The sequence below is a fragment of the Brienomyrus brachyistius genome, chromosome 13 (assembly GCF_023856365.1).
Source record: "Brienomyrus brachyistius isolate T26 chromosome 13, BBRACH_0.4, whole genome shotgun sequence".
In the NCBI taxonomy this organism is placed as follows: domain Eukaryota; kingdom Metazoa; phylum Chordata; class Actinopteri; order Osteoglossiformes; family Mormyridae; genus Brienomyrus; species Brienomyrus brachyistius.
This window is the reverse complement of record NC_064545.1, coordinates 10,090,329-10,110,753: the sequence shown is the minus strand read 5'-3', so window position 1 is coordinate 10,110,753 and position 20,425 is coordinate 10,090,329. Positions and strand designations below refer to the sequence as shown.

At 43.8% G+C, this 20,425-nt stretch overlaps 1 protein-coding gene across 1 annotated transcript in view; it reads left to right on the top strand.

The window, feature by feature from the left end:
- Positions 1–20,425, top strand: part of LOC125706111 (nuclear receptor ROR-alpha A-like) — a 204,596-nt gene that overhangs the window by 120,080 nt on the left and 64,091 nt on the right. Inside the window, exon 2 of the mRNA XM_048972650.1 lies at positions 10,671–10,700. Coding sequence (XP_048828607.1) covers positions 10,671–10,700 — 30 coding nt within the window. The remainder of the gene's footprint in view (positions 1–10,670; positions 10,701–20,425) is intronic.

The following is a 20,425-nucleotide window of genomic DNA, read 5'->3' as shown; positions in this document are numbered from 1 at the left end:
GCCGTCCCTCTTGGGGGGCTTCTGCTGCGGTCTCCTCTCCGGTCCTACCCGACGATTTTCATCAAAGGGGCTGGCTATTGAATAACCCCCCCCCCATAGCAGAATCCCAGTGGACGCTGGGTGCCTGCATCCCTGCCCATTCCTATCTCTCCCCCAGCACTGTCAGGGCATCACAGCCACCCCTGTTTATCAGAGGGAAGGACAGATGTGTGTTTCCTCTGTCAGCCTCATTTCTCTGTGCAGGGTCCTTTGTAAGACAACGTGATCTTCCATTCATACACGTGTTTTCCGCACTGGTTATGCAGTGCACTGAACTTGGAGGCTGTACCAGAAAGTGCAGAGGACAAGAGGAATAGTGGTCACCCTGGACAGGATGCTAGTTCATCCCAGGACAGCATGTATGTATAAATGAACACACATAAATAATTGATTTTTAATAGGGCTACGTTTTATTATAGGCTGAATTACTCGAACAATTAACGCAGGAGCTGTTCATTTGCCTAAATACCCATTCTAAATGCAATTCTTTGCTCTGTGGTTCAGGACATTTCCCCTATGATATCACTGGAATTTTTGAGGTCAGATCTCAAGCTGCAACTGTCCTTTGCAAAGTTCAGTAGAAGCAGGCAGACCCACGTCAGTCCTGTAACCGCAGCAGCGTAGATGGTGTGAAATCCGTGGGCAGATCACTCTGAAGTCAGTTCACAGATTAACCACATTATTTGTCTACAGTAGGGGCCGCGACAAGCAGAGCCCCCCCACTTCGCCCTCCTCAGCGTAAGGCGAGAGCTGTGGGAGGTGATAAGCTTCACTTCTGTTTGTTTTACCCCGGCACTCTGCCAGAACCCGACACCACGCCTGTTAATTCTGCTTCCTCTGCGCTTCTTCCCTGCTTCATCACGTCCTGTTCCTTCGGCTGAGTCTCCACTCCTCTCTGGTGTCTCTCCGCCCCACTTGGATCCCCAGTCACCATAACTATGTCTGATTTTTGTGTCTGTGTGTTCTTGAGGTACATTTTTCCCGTCAGCATGCGCTTGTCGTCCATTTGAGACAGAGGATCTCTACTGTTTAAGACGTGCTGCTTTGAAATCAGGCCATGAATGCTGCTTTGGATCCCCGTTTGAGAGGGGCTCAGCATTCCCACCCATCCTGACTGCCGTTCAGTAACACTCTCTGCCCCCTGCCATCTTTGTCATCAGGAAACAGCTGCAAAAAACTGCGAATGCTAGATGCAGTTTAGACACACTTATCTCACTAGTGTGACATTCATCTTACGCTTTGTAAACAAAATCCATAATTAATGGACTCACTCTGGATACCGTTCTCTGTTCTGGATGTTGAGTCGCCGCTCAGTTTTTGGGGTGATGATCCGCTACCGTCTGCTGTGGTGGATGTCAGCGTTTCACCCAGATGTCCCTGGTGCTGCCATGCGAGTTTCACTGTCCTCCAGGCCCTCAAAAGTCAGCCTGACCAGCTTGGCAGCACTGAAGCAGGTGTCCCCCAGCGACGTACTGATAAGCTCGCCGACAGCTCTGCCGCGTCCTTCGCTCCGGTCCCGTTGTCATAGAAAGCAGCGGCATTAGGAGAATGTTGAACAGCTGGTGAACTCTTTCCTCTTTACTACACAGAATCACCTCCTGGCTACAGGCCACACAGGCTTTAATATTGTCCATAAATGCACTGATGTTTAAAGGAGCTACTTCTTTCTATGTATAGGTGAGTTTAACCCAGCCTGCCAGCATAATAATAATTGAGTAGCTCAGTAAGTTGCGCTATAACCTCATGTTTTCAGCACTGGTGCTGTGGATCCTGCCCCAGGTTTTCAATGTGTGGAGTTTGCACGTTCCTCTGATACTCTGCTTTCTGCCGTCCATCCAAAAACATGCACTTAGGTGTATTTGTGTCTCTGAATTGCAGGAGAGGCAGTTAGGAGACGATTGGTGTATTTATGTCTCCCATACATTTATATATTTGACAGATGGCAAATAAAGCAAGGCAACATGCATTGTAGGAAGCAGGGTCAGTCAGTTGGAGTTATGGCAGCCAAGGGCCCAATGGTAAAATCACTCTGTTGACCACAGGATTTTAACCAGCGACCTTCTGAGGATGGGCCCAGTGTCCTGACTAGCTGAGCTACACCCGACCCCTTGGTACCTTATGCAGGGTGTCCTGTGCTTCCTGAGATGGGAACCCTTGTACTGGATAAGTGGTATAGAATTTCGACAATCATGCTAATGATTACTATTACATTGTTTCTCGTTTTATTTATGTTGTTCTTAACTCCCAAACCACACCTTATTACTTATAGTACCGATCCCACCTAACTTCGAGACGCATCTGGGCCTGCATGAGCTCGAAATAGCTAGAGGTGTTTTTCACGTCTCTGAATGAAGCTGCGTTCCTTGGCTCAAGACCGCAGGGAGAGTCAGGCAAGAAAATGGGGGAGATTAAGGCCATGAGTAGGATATGAAAGAGTATCTGATATCCCTGAAGGAAATAGCGAGGGTCGTCGGAGCCCTCTCCTCGTCGCAGTTTAGACGCTAATATGAAACAAAAGCATCCATCATAAGATAAAAAGATGGGTGAAATGACCTGGCGGTGAGGGACTGGTACTGTAGGTGCACTTCCTAGCGACCTGGCTGTTCAAAGGCTTTTTCTTGCTCTAGAGAACATGAAAGGCGTGTTTAAAAATTTAAGCTCCCAATCTGTTCTAGTGCTATGGAGCAGCAGACGAGGCCGTTCCTTACCGCATTGTAATTTTCTAGTCTCCGGCTTTTTAAATTAATTAAGATGTTTATGGCAGCTGCTTGCAGCTAAGGGAATGTTTATAGACTTTGCCATGAATTATTACTACTTCACACCGTTTTGTTGTGACTGCTTAGCGCAGAGTTTAAGGATTTAGCCCTGCTCGAACCCCTCTGTGTGCGTGCGTCCGAGGGAGTTCGTGTTACCCTCCGATTGGCCCGTTCACCCCATTTTCTCCTGCCTCTCATTTTAGAATTTCTCAAGCAGATAACCAGTCCCGAGACACCTCATCTGTAATGGCGGTCAGCTGCAGGATTCTCTACTAAGCTGACGGTTAGCTACACTTAAATTCCGATGCTTGGTTTAGGTATTTGCCACTTAATGAACATGATTAATGAATGCTGCAAGACCTTAGTGGTCTATTGTAAACACTAGACATGTACCGCGCACTCAGTTGCGCTAACGATGCACAAAAGGAATAGATGAAAACTGCTACTGTACCATCTTATGCTAACTGAATTTAACCAGACTCACATCTGTGTTTCTGAGAGACGAATGCACAAATGTCCAACACCTCGGGAGTTCAGATACTGCTGACTGACAGGACCTTAATGCTAGGAAGCATAGCATTAGTTGTGCCATCTCCCCTTAGCTAGCCTGCAGTAGGATTAATGAGCTGAGCATGTCTCCTTATTGACCTGTACCACCCCCCTGCTTGGTTTGTGTCGCCACGATGCCTTTTCCTGCTACCGCTGTTTTCTTAGCCTGCAGAGGAAGCTATTCAGCGTATATTAAGATTATTATTCAACTAAATAAAAGAGCAGCCCTTCCCGTTGCCCCATGTGGTTGTTTTACCGTACAATGGCGAACCCTGGGTAACCTCCACAGCCTTCAGCAGGGTTGCCTCTCGAAATACCTGTACAGCTCGATGAATGAAGCAGTTTGTAATTCTCGTCCGTTTGGGTGCACTCCCTGCAAAGGGAGTGAGACAGAAAGTGTTCTTGTTTTATGGTGAATCCAGCGTCAGTAGGAAAGAGTAAACAGCTCTCATGACGGAATAAGAGCAGAATACAAGAAATACCAACATTAAGTACACATCCATCCTTCATTCCATCCTTATCCAGTATGGGATTATGATGAGCCTAGAATCTATCCCAGCATGAATAAGGCACAAAGTGGAGCCATGCAATGAATCTATCTGGCACCCAACAATATTAAAGTAATAAGTAATCACATGTTAATTATAATAATATTACCGATGATTTCACTGGTCTTTGTTTTGCATATCGATTCCGGAACTGGTTTTGATTCAGCCTGAATCTCAGAGTAGTTATACAACAGCAGCCTGCCTACGGGCATAATGTTACAGTGAACAGAGGAGCGGTATTCAACTCTGCGAACGTGATGAAAGGCAGATCTCACGGACTATTAAGTGGGTTTGCCTTGGGTTTGTGTTACTGGGGAGTCAGAATGACAGGTGAATAAATGTACCCTGTCCAATGAGCTAAATGACATCAACTTCAAACAGGATTAATTTCCCATGTCTTCAAACTCTCTACAATGTGCTTGCTGTCCTCAAGATTTGTACAACCAACCTTAATATGGCTTAATGTGACAAGAATACCTTAAGTCTACGTCATCAATCATTCATCGCTCTGCTGGCTATTGGTTTACCGGGCATGTGTGTAACACACCTTCTTGATTAATACATCATGAAGTGAAGGATTGCGAGCTGTTTCTGAGTCTTCTAACTCATTTGTGATCCGAACGTGGCAGCCGAAATTGTCAGATAGCCACATATGATTAGCACAAAAATTCAGGGTGACTGTATCACCAGGCGGGCATTGAAGTGCCCTACAGATGAAAGAAGTTTCTTTAACATTTCTGTTGTGTGGCCTTCAGATCGTAATCACGGGGTGAACGATAAAAGATTTGCTGTGCACCTGAGAACCTGTTGAGGGCGATTTATCCTTGGCAGATGTTCAGCACAGCCTTGGCAAGCTCCCTCATTGCTCCAGGTGTGTCATAGCACCCAGGTATCTGGTGCTGTGGGTTTGAACGTCGCCAGACCCACAAACTACGCAGGGGTTGCGTAGGCGAGGCACGGGCTGGGTGAAGTCTCCCTCTGGGAAACATGAATGGGATGTGAGCCAGCGAATCTCTGTCCTCTAGGCTGAGTTTTTCCAAAGGACTGTCTAGTCTAATACATCTGTTTGTTGCCTCATTTCCCTGCTTGACGTCTACGTGTTCTGAAATGTCACAGCCCTCGAGTCATATGGAATGTTGACCGAAGAGTCCGACCCAAGGTCTTCCGAAGCATCAAGGCATAAACCAGTCAGAATCGAATCGGTCATTCTGTCCCTGTCTACATTTGTGCCTCTCGGCTAATGTGATATTACGTTTCATCAGCAAATTTATAAATTATGTCCTTTTCAAAGGGAAACGTTCAATACGTGATGCTACATAGGGTTCCTCCAAGTTTTAATTGGACAACAGAGTATTTGTGTGAAAAGCAACTTCCTGGGTCTACAAAGTACCGTTCTTCTGAGAGGTATGAAGGGCCATATGCCGTCCCTGGGTCTACCCCTCCTTCGTACAGTACTATGCTGTCTCTGCAGACTGTATGCAGCCAGCAGTATGCACCGTTTTATTTTTTATGAATATGGGGATGGCTGCAGACAGAAAGGCGTACAAATTACTTTCTGATCTTAAACCACAGAATGGCAATCTTACACTTCCTGTAGACGGCATCAGCTTCCTGTTGCACACTCGGGCCGGCACTGAAACGCCACAAGTTGTATGACTGCTTGTTCATTTTCACCTTTTTATTGTCCATGAAACTACTCTGTTATATAAACCCAATGTTTAACACACATAACCACAGTTAATTTGCAGTTGTCACTCTTAATTTTTAAGACAAATCGGTGTACATGAATTTATGTTGTAAGGGCCAGCTGAAACACTAAACATTTGTTAAACTACAAAACTGTACCAGCCCTCCTTGGACCAGTTAGTAATGGTAATGCTCTCATCAATGAATTCTTTATGATTTAAATTAATTAAAATTCTCTGGGTCCTTGACCATCTGTTAAATTGGTTTTTGTTCCTATGGGTAACATTAATTTAGGGGCCATAAAGTTAACAGAAAATAACAAGAATTTGTTACTACCACATTAAAAAAAATAATTCTGTGCAAATAATTTTGTAAAGTATTTACGTCTGTCAAATGGACCTTTTCTTTAGATGTGTTAATTTAAAGCTTTGTCTATATGTCAGTGACAAAAAAACACCAGGGCGTACCTGAGGAACGATATACAAGTAAAAACCAATTAAAAATGGCCAGAAATAACCTTGCCTGGAGGTTATCAAATCTCCTGAACATCCCTGGACAGATGGCTTCTCAAAGGATTTTGAAGAGGTTTATTTCAGAGAGGATATTTTTTGTAATCATTACGTTTTTGTATTTCTGGTTTATAAAGCGGTCTGGCTGACAGCAGCACCGATGAGCCTGCGTGTCGCTTTGTGTGTCGTGGGAACGGCAGCCTTACGGCACTTTCTCCAGTGCCTCGTGGTTGTCGATAGCTCGCGGCAGCGATTAAAGGTACCTTACGGAGGTGCCATATTAATCCCAGACAAAGAGCTTCCATTTATTTTTCCTGGGTTCTCAGGGGTCCTATTAAAGAGCCATTAGAGAATGCAGTCGAGAATATATCAAGCTGGAATGAATCAGAGAAGTATTAAGGAATAATTACGCCAGATGGAAGCCTCCCAGTTTTCAAAGCACTATTTGTGATTGAAGCTTCATAAGATTTACTTTAGGTTTGCTGTTTAATTAACTTAAATAATTGATTCTGTACTGTCTTCTATCTCACTTATGTTTACTGGTACAGAAGTCCCTGTCTGTTACTAAGGCTGGAAGACAGGGAAGGAGGACATGAACAAGTTTGTGTATCACTCCTTTTATTTGAGGTTCAGTCAATAGATTGTAGAACTTCAGTAAAGCAGCACAGTCCTCACAAGAACATGTGAAGCTGATGGATGGATGGATGGATGGATGGATGGATGGATGGATGGATGGATGGATGGATGGATGGATGGATGGATGGATGGATGGAGTGACTTCAGCATGGTAAACTTCATCCCAATCACCGAAGCCCTGTTCTGCCCAGAATAGTTGCAAATGTCCTTTTCTCCTACATTCCACCCTTTCATTTTGACATCATCGATAATGATGGGATTAGGGGATATCTAGTATGCATTCCAAGAACAACTGAACTATTAGAAGAATAAGGTTTTTATGTAAGTGAGTCAGATCCGTAAGAAAAAAAAGATTGTTGTTTTACTACTGTCGCTAGCATTAAAATCTACCCACTTTAATGCTAGGGAGATGTTAGGTGCTGTTGCTTGTAAGCCTCTGGACCCTCAAACTGAACCCTGTGCAGATACAGGTTGGGTCATAACAGCAGCAGTATGATTGCCATAAGATCAGCAGGCAGGACTTCAGCGTCATCAGCAGAATCGCAGGCTTGCTGCGTTCTGCAGCGCTTCTGTCGTTCTGAGCGTCACAGTGCGGAAGATGCAGCTTCAGGCATGTGCCAGGGAATCGGCCCCATTCATAATTACCCTCCAGAGATTCACAGCTTGTCACGTAGCTCCATTTCCACCCTGGCAGCTCAGCGGCGCCCCCCTGACTGATGTGCCACCACACTCTTCCATGTGTGTCTGGAACATCTCCATCAGACCTCAGCGAGTTTCGCCAGACGGCAACCTTCTGGGTTTTATCCGCCCTTCCATCTTCCAAACCGCTCACTACGTACAGGGATGCAGTGAGCCTGGAGTCTATGCCGGGGAACACGGGCCATGAGGCAGGGGAACACCCTGCTCGGAATGCCAGGCTGCAGTGAGGCAAACACTCGCATGCACAGTCACACACCAGGGGAAATTTAGAGGAAGCAGAGCACCTAACCACATCTTTATCAACTGTAGGAGGAGCATTACCTAGATAGACATATGATAAATAAATTTCAGTACAATACCAAGTATTGGCTATACTGACATAATCATCAAACTAACCTGGAAATGTGTCATACTTTAGGACAGAACACAACCACTAATGTAACACAGGACAAGAGGAATTTTATTTGTTTAAAATCCTGAATTCAAACGTGTCTTGTAGACTTATTCATAATTATGATATCTTCTCTCCTCTTTCTGTTGCAAGAAGCTGCTAAACGCAATAACTAATAGTTAAACACCTAAAGTCCAGGAAATGAAGCGGTAATTTTTTTTAGTTATTTATACTGGATGCAATATACTGGATGTAATCTGGGAAATTATCTCATTATGCTTCTTTTGACATAACCTTTCTACCTTATTTTGTGTAACAAAAAATCGATCTCAGACCAGTATGGTAATAGGTTTTTTCGAAATCATCTTTATTCTGATTGGTTTACCTGAATATCAGACTATCTCAGTTGCCACTGTGCATACTAAATAGTAAAGCAAAGGTGGAGAGTTCAGGTGCAGAAAGTAAAAATCCAGTCCAAGAGTTTGTTTCAACCAACCAATTGAGTTCTCTCTGACTAACACTCAACTGAAACTATCCACATCTGCTAAATCGATTGAAATTATAAGATATAAGATAAGAGTTATCTTGTTAAATAATCGTAATCTCAGTATTGACCAACAAGTATGATTTTTGCTATAATGAAGCAGTACTGCTGTGCAGTACGGCCCATGATATACCCAATAAGAAAAAAAGAAAAGGAAGAATTCACCTTTGTAAAAGGAGCCATGGAAAAGAGGGAAGGGACACTAGTTACGTTCCAATAAGCGGCAGGAGCATGTGATGAATGGCTAAACGTTTTAATGGGAACAGACGGTGTTGTACTCCACAGCTATTATTGTACTGGGTTAGGAGCTGACCCTGTCACCAGGCAGCTGCAGTATTTCTTCATGTCATATGTTGCCAGCGAAACTAGCGAAGTGGCTGGTTTGTTTCTCGGCCAAACGCCATAAAAGTTTGTTGTATCTGGATCATGTTCGCAGTGGTATCGCTTATGAAAAAGCTCCTCGGAACAGGACGCATGATCCAATTACATAACAGTAAACCTGAACTTTTATTACAGTTTGCACGTTGTCTACTAATATTTTCTTCTGATGGTTCTGTGTGGCATCTCTTAGTGAGAACCTTCTCATGTCCTGAGGGTAGCCTGCCTTGGGCTTGGCTTTAGCCTTGTCCTGATTTCTTCCTCTGATCCACACTGGGTCTGATCCACACTGGGTCTGATCCACACTGGATCTGATCCACACTGGATAACCAGCTGCATGAGCCTGGGCCAGCACTCCAGGATTAGTGTCCCCGCCTCACACCTAGAGTCCCTCTTAGTTGAACTGCTGACAAAGAATTGCATGAGAATCATTTATCCAATAAGAAGCCACCCTACATATTTCTTCTTCTAAGAGCAATCGGTACCCAGGTTAGTCAGTAGGCCTAGCTAGTACTGAGCAGGGCTCACGTTTCCCTCCAGAAACCCTACGAGGGTAGATGATCTGTGCATTCAGAGAAAAGTTCATGCACGCCACTGTTGTACTGAGCTGTTATTTTTGTACTTGTGGTCTCGCTGGCCATTGTTTTCCACCTTCTCTCATTAACAAGGTGTTTTCAGCAACAGAGCTGCTGCTGACTGGGTGTTTTTTTTTTTCTTTGTTTGTTTGTTTATTACACTATTCTCTGAAAACTCTAGAATCTGTAGCAGGTGAAATTCCCAGAATGGTGGCTGTTTCTGAGCTAGAACCACCATGTCCGGCATCAACAATCATATCACATTCAAAGTCACTTCAACCACTTGTCTTAGATGATCTAATGCTTTATTCAAAGAGTCAATGACCCTCTTGACCCTGTGTCCATGTTGTTCGTAATGAGTCGCAGCTACTTAACTCACAGTTTGAAGGATGTTTGTGTGAATAAGTGAGTATATCTAATAAGAGGACACGTGTAATTATTGCACCGTTATTGTTATCATTGGTTGTCCAGGAGGTAAATTAGCGATTGCTTGTTGTCAGTTACTGCCTGGTTTTATGTAATCGGACGTCAGGGTGACGCTGAGAATCTTTAGTAGCCTCAACCACCATGAGCAGATCGGGAGCCTGGTTTTGTCCTGCTGGCAGATTAAGGCGCATGTTGTTGAATAATAAGCAATGGCTGCCGGTGAAGTCCCCAGAGGTACTTTGCCGTGGATCTGCGTGCTGTTGCAGAAACATCCTCGGTTCTCGCTCTCTGTGGGATCAAGAGCCTCTGGAAATGCCGGCATGGAGGAGGGGAGTGAGGGATATGTGTGCACACGCTGCCGAAGGAAGGCTTGCGTGCTCATGGGTCCTGCCTCGTCCCAAGATGATTGAGATTAACCACTGATACAGGGTTTACCTTCCATAAACGTGTCCGAGGTCGTGCATGCAGCGTGGATGTAGCCAAAAGGTGGGGCCCAGAGACCCGGTTTGTAGGCTACCGAGGCACAAGCGCCTCATTTACAATTCAGGAATATCTTCCTGCATAAATTTTCATAATCAACTCGATTGGAGCCTTCCTCACTGCTGGGATGCGTTCAGCCAGATGGCCGCATATGGTCCGAATGCTCTCTCACTGACCTATGACCTCTGACCTAGCCCAGACATGGAAAGGGGCACCTCTGCGGTTCCCTTGACCCCTGACCTTGCCCAGGCATGTAGGAAGCGCCACACTGTGCGCTGCTGACACATATTCGGGAGTCTGGCAAGGGGCTGTGAACCTGTGATTAAAAATCATATTTTACAGTTTCAGTTCCGCTCTAGAAACATAGACACACTAACTCTTCCCTTAAGCAACCAGGTTAAACAAATGTTTTATATTTGGTAACACAGGACTAATTTTTCCTTTTTTTTTACAGGTATTTCTGTAACAAAGAAGACACACACTTGTAAGTATAAATATTCTATTCATACATCTTTTAGGTTGTTGTAACAGGTGACTGGCTGTACCAATTAATTGTACACTAGCTGATTTGATGGGAAATCTATGGGTTAAGGAAGAGTAACAGCAAATGGGACTAACTGTATCCACATAATTACAACTCACACTGCAAGCAAATGTGACTGAAAATAAAGTCCTAGAAATGCAGTATTTTCCCAAAATGCTGCAGGATGTATAAAGATGAGCTGCAAGGCCTCAAAACTGTTGACAACGAACGTTCTCTGTATTTTGCAGAAGCTGCATTTGTTTCTTGTATAAAATCTGGAATTATCTGCAGTTCTTTCATGTGACTGTTTAGGGGTCATGTTCTCGCCTGGAAGACAGCTGGTTGAAGCCGCTCTTTGTAGTCCGCAGAGCTCACAACAAGGATGTGTTTTTTTTTTTTAAACTGCGCACATAGAAGATCACAATCCACAGATATATTTTTGCACATAAAGGCTGGTGTGAGACATTCCATTATTCTGTTAACACTGGGTTTTCTCCGTCTACATTCAAAGAGAATCAACTGTTCCTTTTATTTCCACCACTCTGCCCATAGATATTCCATGGTACTATAACACGCTCCTAAAGAATTCATCGCTGTTTCCTTGAAAGCCCCTGGGCCTTGGTGGAGCACATAAAGCTGGCCCAGGTGTACGACGCTCCAAAGCTCAGATCTTTGCTGAGAAACAGTCGATACGCTTCTTAGTCTGACATGTATCGCGGGTACCGGTTCTTTGGTTACTATGCGGGACTATTAAATCGAAGGAGAAGCTGGGTAACTTATCAAAGGGATGATAACAGAAAACATTTCAATGTCCATTTTCAAGTCATGCTTTTCTGTAAGCCGTCTCCAGGCTGAGAAAGAGAATAATGGCAATCGTGGACACCTGTTAGTAGGGATAACCTTCTGATGAAATCAGGGTCTTGTTCATTATTAGTTGTAATATCAGTGTCATTTATTACATATGTTTATATTTTCTGACGAGCTGAGTGATTCAGCTGATTGGAGGTTGGTGCTGGTGTGTTGAATGTCCCGGTTTCAAGCCAGGGGCCGGGCCAAGATAATTCTTTTCTTGGGTGATGTATGGCTGTATGCATTGGGACTCTGTGCCAGAGTCACCATATCAGATTTCATGCTTGGCAGAGTGACATCACCGGTGGGTTCGTGAGTAAGGCCCTTAGCCCTAATTGCCCCGGGAAATGGGCAAGCCTGCTTTCGTCTTTGTGCATCTGCTAAATAAATGCATGTAATACGTCAGGAACAGAGCTGGGGTATTTACTAAATCTCTGCAACTTTCCAGACCATCTATGGTCTGATTTGATGCAAGTAGACTTATTCTCACCTCTCCCTGATTCCAAGGACCATACTGGTGGGAATCAGATGAACTGGGCTTTTCACTGGTATCATTACCAGTACCCCAGACTGGATAGTTAATTGTAAAGCGGTGATGTGCTGAGACAAAGTGGCTAGAGTTAGACTAGTTAAAATGGTTAGTGATTGTAGTACAGCTACTCCTCACTTGACCGAGTTCCATTAAGCGAATTGGTGGATAAGTGAGGATCATACTGTACTGGTAGTGGGTTTATGTCAGCCATCTTTAGATATTGTTTAATGTCACCTTTTAGTATATTTCTAAATGTTTATATAGTAATTTACTGTATACTGTACTAAACAGAATATGGAAAATCAGCTCTATTATACATTACAGGGGTTTGCATACTTTACAGCATGCAATACCTACTGGTCGGAGTGTTGGTTGTAAGTCTTCTCAGTATTTAAGCAGGTAGGTCGTCAAGTGAGGAGTGCTTGTGCTAATTTCACAGCACCCTATACAAACTCCATCACTTAATAACAGCAATAAATACTCGTAAATACACATAATAAATACACAACCATTCGCTAGATATTGGCTAAATTAGCAGCATGTTCCGTTGGCTTACCTCAGCCAAAAAAGCAGTAGGTTTTTAAACTGCAAATTATAAAGCAAAACAGAATATCAAGACCAAAAACATGAAACAGTTTTCATTTTGGACTGATGCTTCTAGAAGCCTCCTGGGGAAATCTGTGCCCAAACAGACATAAATATTACTTAATAATCCCATTTCACTTTTGCAACATTTATTGAACAGCTATTCTGTAAAAGTAAATTGTACTTTTGCAAGACATTATAAAAAATCCCTTCAATTCTGCAATGACACAGCATGTTACCAAAATCACTGTATTGGAACTTAGTAATACTCGCAGTCATGTATTAGACATCAATGGAAACACAAACCTTTGTGGAACAGCTTGGTATTACTTGCTGTGACTTCACAATGGCAAAATCTCCCCATGGGTGGCAGGCAGCGGTCCAAAGAGAGATAACTTGAGTCTGTGTCAAGGCAGTTCTCACTATTGAATACTTGCTGAACTGGTTAGAAGAAGCAGATGTAACACAAGAAGAGGGTGTGGTCACTTTACTGGTCAATGAAGGCAGTTTAATTTCTGTAGCCTGGAGGCTATTTTCTTCACTGCATTTCTCTCCTGTGTTTTTCCTGGAAATGCGGGTTTTCCTGTTCTAATGCAGGCCACTGTTCTTGGTGTTACTCTGTCACTCTTACTGTACACATATATTACACTGTGCAAAAGTCCAGGGCAGTCAGAGAAATTGGCATTGTTGATGGTTATCATGTCTGTCAAGGTGTGTCAGCATAGCCGTGTGAAAACCTCTCCTAAAGTCACCCCTGTCCTTGCAGCAACCATCCAATACACCTTTTTATTTTTGACTTGACAAACACCATGTTTGGCTAAACAGTGCCTCACTGAGCTTTTTTTGCCAGTTGAGGTAATAATTTTTTTTGAGCTGGTGGTGAAATTTGAAAAATACGTCGAATGGCTGAGGTGCCCCCGAGGTGAGGATTGGAAACTGAAGCGGGGGTCATCTAGCCATCCAACCAGGTGTCCAGTAACAGCAGAACATAAAATCTTGTCATTTTTTTATTGTGTAACTTTGTGTAACTTTTTTATTGTGTAACTTTACATTTACATATATTCCGGTACCGTTTTATTTTTCTGAGCATAACGTTAAACATTTTCTTTGACTGCCTGATTCTTTTGCACAGTACTGTACAGTATGTGTCTTACTGAACTGTCCCATGTACGATATCTTACGGATTTTCTCCCTTCTGCGTAATTCACGTGTCGTAATGCCATAGTGTGATAGGGATCCTCTGCTAACTCATATCTGACAAAAATAAAGTTGACACTATCTGCGGTTCCCACGGTTATTTTGTCGTCGGGAATTTCACTATATCACATTTGAAGAAACCACCGGCCTCCCAGCGATGTTTGTTTTTGTAGAATGTACCAGAGGTACATTCACAAAAAAATTCTATATATCACAAACCAGGAAAACGAACAGCAGATCAAACGGCTGTTTCACGTTGGGCAGGGCGGGGGGGGGGGGGGGGGGGGGGGGGAGGAGGGGGGGGGGGGGAGGAGGAGGGGGGGGGGAGGAGGAGGGGGGTGGGTTGGTGTGGCCGCGGTTGTGTCTCTAAAGAAAAACCAGCTGCAGACAATGATGCTGCTGCTGCAAGTCATGAGTGCAATCCGTTAAATGTCAACAGGGGCTTTTGCGTTAGTTGCACGCAGTTGTGGTCAAGGGTTATTTTTTGCCCAGGGTGTTTTGGTTATTTGATCTTCAGCGGATGTGCCTGCACATAAAACTGGCTGCCGATAGCATCTTGGTGTAGCGCATCTGTCAGATCAGCGCAGAGCTTCGGTCGCCACCGTTACTAACGTAATCTGCCGCGTTAAGCTCTCCAGCATTCCCCTTGTTTACAATAATCCCGCTGCCGCCACACTCTCAGATCGCCCAGTTCATTACCGCTGCTTACATTTATTACACCCAGTAATATATCTGTTTATTCAGCATTTAGCTGCGTATCCGATACTCCCATCTACCTTAAAATGTTTGTCCATTTATACAGCTGGATATTTTACTGAAGAAACTCAGAATAGCAGCTTGGCTGAAAGGTAACAGTGAGGCCCCTCTTGGGACTTGAATAAACAAGCTTTATGTCACATGACTGCTGCATTACCTACTGTCACGTTTATTGCGATTACTAGTGTGTGTATTAGCATGTAAACACCTGCTGCTATACATCATTGCTGCACATGCGCCGGGGATTTCCTGTTAACCGTCCTCCAATGAAGTATGATTCTCTCTGGGCCCTTTTTCACCATTACTGAATGCATCCCGGTTGCTTTAAATAAGCCGATTTGCTGTCAAAATGAGTTCAGAGCATTGGGGAAGGACTCACTTGTACTGTTTTTGAAAGCATTACAGCGCCTGTTGAAGTTATGGTGGCTTCAGTCTGTGTCTGCTTCTGACCATGAGGGCTTAAGGGTGTCTGGGTTTCTTTGACTTGTTGTGCTGTAGAGCATTCCTCCAATTACCACTATCTCATGTGGCTATGAAAGTCACAATGTGGTATTAGCCACTGATTGACACATATTTAGGTAACACTAGGTTAGCACACATCACCACAAATGATGCCTCATCGCTTCTTTAGCCGATCAATAGTATAAATTCACAAACTTCACGTGGAAGTTTAAGTCTCAGTTTTCCGGCGTATAATTATAACTGAATGGCTTCACAACCATGGGCTTATCTCTGTGAAGCTGGTGATACTGAGGAACTCATCTACCTTCCAACCAGTTATCCTGGCCAGGGTTGATGGGGGGGCTGGAGTTTGTCCCAGACAGAACAGCGCACAAGGCATGGGTAGACCCTGGATGGGAAGCCAGTCCATCACAGAGCGCGAGCACACACACACACACACACACACACACACACACACACACACACACACAAACAGATAGGTTAGGTATTCATATCTTTGTGGGCACCATCCATTCATTTCTGTGGGAAAAACCCTAACAATGACAACATTAACCCGTATAAGCAGCCCTAACCTCAAGCAACCAAACAAATACAAGTGTTTTGGCATTTTTCATTTTTTGATTGCATTGCATTTCTATAAAATTGAGTTTTCCTTGTGTGGACTGAAAAAATGACATGAACGTGACATGAAACATTTTGTCCCCCAATTTGATATATATATGCCCACAGACACACACATTATGGGCAATTTAGAGATGCCATTTAACTGCATCTTGTCTTTGGGTTACACAACAAAACTCATGTGACATATGGTGCAAACTTGACACACGAGGTGTGTGGAACCACTTAATTATTTTATTGCACCCAAAGCTCTAAAAAATTATTCAAATGAACTCAAATGTATTTCATACAAATTCTACCGATGACATTTGCACAAATGGCTAATTTTATTTTATTTCTTGCTGTTGCTGATTATACCTTCGGGTTAGTGAGCGCACCTGTGCACTTGTTTACAAGCATGCCTGTTGAGTAATAGGCTAAACACAGGTGCAGCCCCAGGAAGATAGGGAGCCTGAAACAGAGCGTAAAAGCCCAGAAAAGCAGCTCTTTCAGCAGTTGGTGTCAGTACTTTTACACTTGATGGCTCTATGCATTCCTCGAACTTTTGTTCAACTTCAGCTTAGGAAGTTTACAAAAACGACATGCCCGTCTTGTTAAGCCAAACCCTGGGCTCCGTATTAGATATTAATCCTCATAACTGAATGCTAAAGATGAGGGATGATGATTGTCAGAATGCCCACAGATCTTTGGATCCTTTCGGCCTGGTGCTGGGAATCCAGACAGGGAGACAGTTGCCACATGTAAAACACTTCCTGCTAACAGGCTAATTCTCATACTCATTAAGCAGCTGCTACAGCCTTATTTTCTTGACATCTGTTGCACACTAGCTTCTGTTTTGTTTCCAGTCACCACACACTTAAAAATCCATCCTCACCGCATGCTTGCCTGAATCCGTCCTCTTTGTCAGTGACTGTTGCTGCAAAGGGATGCTGGTGAGCGATGTGTGGCTATGAGCTCAGGGGAAGGAGATGAATGAGAAGGTACCGAGGAATGACCGCCGGCTCCCATGGGCTCAGTTTGTACCTGGGTCTGGTAACCTTCAAAGATATGGGAAGGTCCTTGTTCTGATGGGTGCCAACTAACGTGACAGTGTTCCCAGTCCGGCCCCTAGAACTGCATAATGGGACAGCTTTACAGATGGAAACCAGAACAGTGTGGAAAAAAAAAATCATGAAGTTCCTGCACCTTCTGCCAGAACTGTCCCTGTCATCTCCATTCCATTTCTGGCAGTGACCAAGACGCTCGTCGGGTATAACTGTAGCCCTGCTAGTGAGCCAGAACTCCGGAGCAAAAATGTTTTTCATAAAAAAACAAGTTGTCTGGTATTTCATGATGGGACATGAATCGTTTACGCAAACGCTTTTCATTAACTGCACCTTCATAATGCATTCATAGAACATTCATAAACAGCGTAGACATTTACCTTAACATGTCTTATAGTGCTGCATACATAACACTTTCAATGAACAAGATATGACAGCTGTAATATACATTGATGAACATTATAGTCACATGATGTTTGTTATTAATATATATTACAGCTGTTGAGGTTACATGCTGCTTATGAACGTTCTGTGAATTCATTATGAATGTGCAGTGAATGTTCTATGAATGTATTATAAGGGCATTATGAAGGTGAATGTAAAGTGTTACCCAAAGTCTTCTAATATTGGCCATCATAAACGGTGTTGCCATTAGCAGTAAACACAAGGACACAAATGAAAACGAGACATTTTCACATGCAAACAAACATTCACAGGATTTGGCACAAGTCGCTTTTCATAGTAAAGGTGTTACTCTTAAGTTCATTCCGGTCGCCATCACATCCAGGCTGCAATTTTCTTCTCTAACGTGCTGCATCTCGTTTTTTTTTTTTTTTCTCGCTATGGACGGGAAGCTGCAGTGGAAGCGACGTCTTTGCTGTTTTCTTGTATCTTTTCATGATGACAAACCAGAAGGCGGGCCCACAGCAAACCCCTCAACTGTGGCCGTCTTCCTCTCAGAAGAGAGATGGCTGTGGTAATCATTTGTGGCTTGTTCTGAGGCGCCCAGAACATTTATGTCTGCGTAAACATTTGACCTAGGCCCTGTTTGCAATTTCAACATTGCAAAAAAAAAACTATAAAAATCTTTATCTTCACACCTTTGTCTGTGAAAATGAATATATACATAGTGATATATAGCCAGGTAATTGCTACTGTTTTGTAAACTTCTTTATATGTACATTTTTTTTATTTATTTTGAGAAAGCAGGCAACCACAGAGAGAATTGAGGGTTAAGCATCATTAAGCATTAAGATGTAATGGGGAAATCTTTATGCTGACACTGGGATTTGAACCAGCAGCCTTCTGATCACTGCCATAGTGTTCTGAGACATGCCACCCTGTTTGAATTTGCAACCTTCAGGGCTATTTCCCTCCCCTCTGTGCTACCTGGATAAGTGTCTATTGAGAATCTACTGTGAATGTGCTTTAAGAAGAAGTGTGCCATATATCTCTGACCTCCTAAAGCCCATGAATTAAGCTGTCAGTTTGCGCATGGCCCGCGGATATGCTGCGGTAAATTCTACAGCTGGTGTCTCGGCCGCTCCTTGGTTTTTAAAGCGTCTCTTCCCCATTTCTCATTTGTCACTGAAGTCGACGATTACAAGATAATAGACCTGCAATATGTTTCTGGTAATCTAAGTGTGCAATAATTCATAAACATTAAGCATTATATATACACTGCCAGTCTGTAAGAATAATGTCTCCCTGTTGCTATTTAATTGTACTTGGCAACCTGCCCACGAGTTTAGCTCAGAGCAATAAATGTCTTGTCAACATAGGTTCATGTTCACTGCTTTTTTCTGAAAGTGCTTAATCATAATTTTCCCTTTATTCGATACAATGGAGCCGTTTTGCCCTTGCGAGAAGCGTATTAAGGTATGTAGTTAGCTTGGGCTCGTAAAGGAGTTCAGAAAGTTAAAAGCCCCTCACTGCCAGAGTGTGGGAGTTTATGGGCTGTGCAGCGATGCTCTGCAGAGGGAGGGAGGGGGCACTGCTGAGGGCTGGAGGCCAGCTGTTACATTGCAAATCACCGCCCGGCGCTGAACACTCGACCCCTTTTATCGTATGCCGAGCACATTATTGTTGTTGTTAATAATTCATTTTTATTAGCATGCAGTCTAATCGGTGTTGCCTGTGTTTAAAGCCAGACAGCCAGTAGCGAGGCCCCTAGTCCCTGGGAGGTGGACTTTGGACCGGCAGGAACCTCCCAGATGTCATCGTTCGACGTGACATAGCTTCGTCCCCCATGGCTTTCGGGGTGTTGTTGACTTTTTGAAATTTGAAATTTTCAGATGTGTAATTATTGCATGCATTACATTTAATTTTTTTTACGAAGTTCCTCTTAACGTGGAGACCGGCCCAGCCACGCGAACCATATGGTCTCCATTTCAGTGTGATTTAGAGGAACTTAACGTAAGCTGTCCTTTACATTTATTAGCTAGTAGCTACTTTTAGCCAGTGGCAGCACTGGATAACTGCATTTGTTAGCAAAACTATGTACTGTAAATGCTGTAAGGTTCGCTCAGGCTAATCAGATGTATCTCACCTGTCCTGGAAGTTCAGAGAGTTTCCCGCAAATTGTCAGCAATTATCTGACACCAGGAAATGATGCACGTCCTGGAAATCTGCTGTTCCGTTATTCAGTGCCGGTAAAATAAATCGGCAAGAAGTTTTACTGCTGCAACCCCACCCACCCGGTTGGCAGTTGGAAAATTTTACCACAAAAACCCCGCAGTCAACAAATCTACAGTATTACCGTAATTTCCTCCCCCCTCCGCAGTGATCCCTCATCCTCCTTCCTGAAATCAATATGCCCAAAGTGGGATGTGCGTCTTCATATTTTTGCTTAGCAGGACTATCAACATCCACGTGTTTTTTCAGAAATTACATAATAAAGCTGCACTACTGTGCTCAGCACAGAGGGACATAAAAGTCAGACCCTGAACAGAAAACCAGGTGGAATTGGGAATACCAGTGTTTTGGTGCTATAAGATTCATTACTGACTTTATTAAATCCGTTATGGAACCAAAGGCAAAACAGGGAAGTCAATGCTTATGCACACAATCTGTGACTCATTTGTGTAAGAGCGCGGGGACAGTGACACCTCGTACTTAATTAGTCACCAAAGTTGCCCCTGTCTCATTCTGCTTCCTGCATCTTTCCTGTGCTCCAAACACGCTGCAGGAAAATGGTTTCGGAGCCCCCGGTAAGGGAGGGGGCAGATGGGTCTGACAGCAGTCCAGCTTTCTGTGCCGAGATTCGCCCCCGTCTCAGTCTGTGATGTACGCTCGGGTACACGCCCCATCGAGACGGTTCGCGGGACAGCCAGAACGCAGAGGCTCTATGCCTCGGGACGCCTCTACATCCATGGCCCTCGTGTGGCTCTCTCCCTGTGTGCTCACCCAGTGTCATTAACCTTGTGTGAAATCGGCATCTGGTGCATTTGTATCGGATCTAATGGTGTAGGGCCTGTCTAAATGGCGGCTTATTTATGATAAGTGAATTTCCTTCCAAGTGGCTAAAGCTCTTGGATGGATACTCCTGATGGATGGATGGATGGATGGATGGATGGATGGATGGATGGATGGATGGTCCATTTGACATGACACAGTGAGGTCACCACATACACGGTGCTACT